General features: G+C 36.2%; 1 protein-coding gene across 1 annotated transcript in view; it reads right to left on the bottom strand.

Moving 5' to 3' along the window:
• LOC135208002 (probable cytochrome P450 49a1) overlaps positions 1-4,183 on the bottom strand; it is a 9,137-nt gene extending 4,954 nt beyond the window's left edge. The window contains exons 1-5 of the mRNA XM_064240096.1: positions 3,915-4,183; positions 3,240-3,480; positions 2,594-2,710; positions 1,741-1,817; positions 287-488 (exon numbers count right to left, since the gene is read on the bottom strand). Coding sequence (XP_064096166.1) covers positions 287-488; positions 1,741-1,817; positions 2,594-2,710; positions 3,240-3,480; positions 3,915-4,170 — 893 coding nt within the window. The 5' untranslated portion in view covers positions 4,171-4,183. The remainder of the gene's footprint in view (positions 1-286; positions 489-1,740; positions 1,818-2,593; positions 2,711-3,239; positions 3,481-3,914) is intronic.
• Positions 4,184-5,000: the final 817 nt, after the last annotated feature.

Below are 5,000 nucleotides of genomic sequence, written 5' to 3' on the forward strand. Positions count from 1 at the left end.
ATTTTTAAAACACGCAATAAAAGATACCAAAATAATTCTGTGGACAAGTAGTAAGTTAAACCAGAATAACTGATATGTCAGAGATATTTTGCTTTTTTGTTTTAAAGACTAAAAAAAAAATAAAGCAATTCACTGGGCAAAGTAAGTTAACTGAGAATAACTACAATAACTGGAAGGTATTTTGTTTTGATGGGTAACATACACAATAACAAAATGATTATAAATATGTATACATATATATATATATATATATATATATATATATATATATATATATATATATTACCTCAAAAACTCGTCATGGTTTTTCTGTAGTTGCCGAACCTCTTTAGTCTCCCACAGCCTCCAGAATTTCATACTCATTTCGATGTCGTTCATCCCCTCAAATATTGCATTGGCTGCGTGGATCAGTTTCATTTGTTCCGAATCGCTCGCCAGGTTAGGTTGCAGGCAGCCCAGCCTTCTGCCTAAGGCCACCAGGCTGACAGCTGTGAGAGATATGGTTGTATATGTTTGAATATCTAAATTCGTCTGCCTAAGGCCACCAGGATGACACCTGCCAGAAATATATTTATATATGTGATTTTTTCCATTGGTCTGCCTAAGGCCACCAAGAAATATATTTGTGTGTGAATGACTAAATTCGTCTGCCTAAAGCCACCAGGCTGACAGGTACGAGAGATATATTCATGTATGTGAATTTCTCATTCTCTGCTGAAAGCCACCAGGAAATATATTTATATAAGTAAATATCTAAATTCGTCTGCATAACCCAGGCTGACAGCTGTGAGAAATATATTAATGTATGCGAATTTCTCATTCTTTGCTTAAAGCCACCAGGAAATATATTTATATATGTGAATATCTAAATTCGTCTGCCTAAAGCCACCAGGCTGACAGCTACGAGAGATATATTTATGTGTGAATTTCTAAATTCTTCTGCCTACAGCCACCAGGCTGGGAGATGTAAACTATATATATATATATATATATATTATATATATATATATATATATATAATATATATATATATATATATATATAGATATAATATACATATATATACTATATATATATATATATATATATATATATATATATATATATATATATATATATATGTGTGTGTGTGTATTATTTTGTTAACTTTGGTTTTACTAACTATAAGCATAAATTTCCTACTAGGCTTCATCCACAGTAGACTACAGTAACAGCAGAATCAGAGTTGGATATAAACACGAGTAACTATACTTAAGAATAATTACACCACCTGCGATCTAATATATCCTGCTGCCTAGAAAAGTGACGTCATATCTATGTGCATGGCTGGCTAGGCAATAGAGTACTGACCAGTTCTCAAGAAAACATAATTTCTCTGTAGGAAAACGAATAGTTTTTTTTTATATATTAACATCTTAAAATGATTGCCTTGTTTTGCAAGAACTAAAATTGCACATGTAAGTTCCCTGGTTGAAATGAAGGATAAGAAAGTCGTTTACGAATATTAGATAATATAGAATTTAAGCCAAAGGTGAAGCACTGGGGACCTATGAGGAGGCCATTCAGCGTTTGGAAATTGTCAGTAAAAAGGTTCGAAAGGAGTAATAAGAGAGGGTGGAAAGCAAGATGGAATGAGAGAATGTGATTGGCGGTACAGGAAAAGGGGTGAAAGACGTTGCAGTGATTGGCTACGAAGGGAACATTGCATCTAAACATTGTTTGTTTGTTTTTTTCACTTACATTCCAGGGCCCATTTGTATAGTTCCACCTGGAAGTCCTCGGGCATCTCACCATTTTCCTCCTGGAAAACCGCAATTCTGGAAGATGAAATATGATTTTAATTGCTTTACATTTTTATCAAGTGCTGGCACATCTGGAACCGGGTTGATTTCATTTTTCAATGAAGTATCTACTACTGAATTCTTCCTTATTTGCAACACAATTGTTATTGCACTTTGACACCTTAAACATGATGTTTCCTTCCTTAGCGTCAGATACCCATTTAGTGAAGGACTATAAACTACACCTGGAAGTGTGGATACGTATTTCCTTTCAAAATGACCTGTGTCATTTCCACCACATTCGTCCCAAGACGAATTTCAGGGTAATATTTGAACAAATTGTGAATCTTAGCACATCTATATATGCTAAGATTCACAATTTGTGCAAAAATTACCTTAAAATTCGTCTTGGGACGAATGTAGTGGAAATGACACAGGTCATTTTGAAAGGAAAATGTAAAGGATTCGTTGCCAACTACTTTAAATGATGGCAAATTTTCAAAAATACATCAGCAATAATTTATTCGAAAATAGGATGTTACAACTTAAAAAATATATATATTCTATGCAAGAAAATTTTGTTTTTTTGAAATTCTAACAATTACTCTCTCCAAAATACTTGCAAATGCTCTGTTAGCACTCAATTCAGGTTAGAACGCTGCTTGGCCCATGAAATCCTGTTCGATAATAATGAAAAGTCAGCTTGGTTTAGAAGTATAATCTGTACTTCTTTACATGTGCATCATATTTCGTTTCAATCTTTAGAATCTTGTCCGAGATAATGTGATGAAATCTGCCATAATTTTCCATACCTGTCCATGAAGTCGAGAGCCACCTCGTCCATTTCTTCCAGATAAGCAGAGACGTTCTTGGGCTTCATCATGGGAGTCTGCACCCGGGTACGGACTCTCCTCCATTCTTCGCCGTTCCTGAATGGAAGGGAACAATATGAAAAAGCGTCAACAAAACTGAGAAATGAATGTCATTTTATTTTTGTACGTAAGAATGGCCTCGATTTCAACTGATGTCATTTCTGAAGGCTAAAAGTCTTTCTCTTTGCTTTAAATCTTTAAGCTGAAAGAATCTCATGGACAGAGTCAACATCTTATAAACCAAGAGGGGTCCAAGGGGAAATCAGCCTGCAGAAAGATGCAAAGGTAGGGAGAAAAGATGCTAGGTGATTAAATATGTGGTAAGAGACCATAAAACAGGTACGCCTGAATTCAGGAGACGTCAGCAGAGAGCAGGAATGAAAGGTGCTAGATCATTAAATATATGAGTTAAGAGACCATAAACAGGTACGCCTGAATTCAGGAGGCGTCAGCAGAGAGCAGAAATGAAAGGTGCTAGATCATTAAATATGTGGTAAGAGACCATAAAACAGGTACGCCTGAATTCAGGAGACGTCAGCAGAGAGCAGAAACGTTCCTGCTCTCAAATATATACTTTTCCACTCACTCTACAATCAGTCCCGATTTTTTCTCGAAGTAGTTATCCACGGCTTTCATACGAACCAGCCTCAGGGATTCCAAGGCTGGTCGGATGGGATTATCCATCGTGCTCCTCGTGATCGTCTCGCAGTCGTCAGGGTTCGTTACGCCCACCAATTTGGGGATCCCCGGGACGCTCATTTTGACAGTCGGGCCGTATTCCTTGACGATATCCGCCCAGAATTTATGCATGGCCCTTTTATCCATTGCTGTGGAATGAAACAACTTTTATTCAATAGAATAGAGTATAACATTTAGGCCGGGGGTCAAACTTCTGGAAACTATGATGTTATTCAGTGTTGCGACGAGAATTGATAGCAAGAAGGTTTGAACGGTGAAACAGGAGGAAAACGATAATTAGAAGAGGATGGAAAGTAAGATGGAAGAAAGCATATGAAAGGAGGTACAGTAAAAGGAACGAAAGGGGTTGTACCTCGGGGCCGAAGGGACGCTGCAAAGAACCTTAAATAATGCCTACAGTGTACTACCCCCTTATGTTTCCTTTTTATTTATTAATTTTTCAAATAGATTTAACAGTCAAATTTGGGCCAACGTTACTGACTCTCTGTCAAAAATGCTTTCCCTTTTATTTGTTATGTTTATTACTTCATTCAGTACGAACCTCACTCACTCACTCTCTTACCTTTGTAGATATGGAAGGGAAAAAGGGAACCGATGATTGGGAACTTCATTGGCCCCGGAATTTCGTTTATCGACTTCACTTCCGAGCCAATGCTCGGCTGCACTTCCGCTGCTGCCGATACCGTCGTCTGACGACGAACCGACCCAAACGACGACGGCTGTGAGAATTGGGAGGCGACGCCCCAGAACCTTCCATCTCTCGCCGAGGTCGCCGTCACCTTTGGGAGAAGCCCTCTACTCCTGCATGCGAACGCCATGCTGTGCCTCTGCCTATAGATATGAAATAATATATATATATATATATATATATATATATATATATATATATATATATATATATATATATATATATATATATATATATATATGCTTTAAAAATCACAGTAGATGCACGTGACTTCATTAAATAAGCGAATACCACAGGAAAATGATAGTCAGAAATCCAAGTGCTTTCGTCTTTACTAAGACATTGTCAAGGAACGAATGAAATACAGTTGGAAAGAAAATTATCAGATAAACAACAAGATCAAGAATACCAGATGGTTAATTGTCAAAAAGGTAAATATTAAGGACATGATCCAAGATTACTGGAAATCACGCGGTCACAAACTTAAACATAGATTTAACCCTAACAAAAACTACAAAGTATCCGTATACTCCAAAACATGTAAAAACTGAAAATATTAATTTTGTTGCTTATATTTATCTACAACTTTTTTCATTATGAAGGCATCAAGTTTAAATAAACCAAGATTTAAATTTAGAACATTTTCATTATTTGACTTGATGAAACAAGATTCAATGATATTCTTTTTAACTGTGTCATTACATGGGATTAAGACTCTTGCTTGACTCCAGTTAATAGGATGATCTAAATCTCTCATATGTACGAATAATACATTCGATATTTGCCCAGTTCTCACAAAATATTGGTGCTGTTTGAGACGTTGTGAAAGAGATTTATCGATTTGTCCGTAGTAGACTTTGTCACACTTTTTGCAAGGAATTTCATATATGCAGCCTGGAAGATCTTTAGAAGAACTTTTGATTACTAACTCTTGACATTAATATTACTGAAAACAACATT

This window comes from Macrobrachium nipponense, chromosome 11, assembly GCF_015104395.2.
Source record: "Macrobrachium nipponense isolate FS-2020 chromosome 11, ASM1510439v2, whole genome shotgun sequence".
In the NCBI taxonomy this organism is placed as follows: Eukaryota; Metazoa; Arthropoda; class Malacostraca; order Decapoda; family Palaemonidae; genus Macrobrachium; species Macrobrachium nipponense.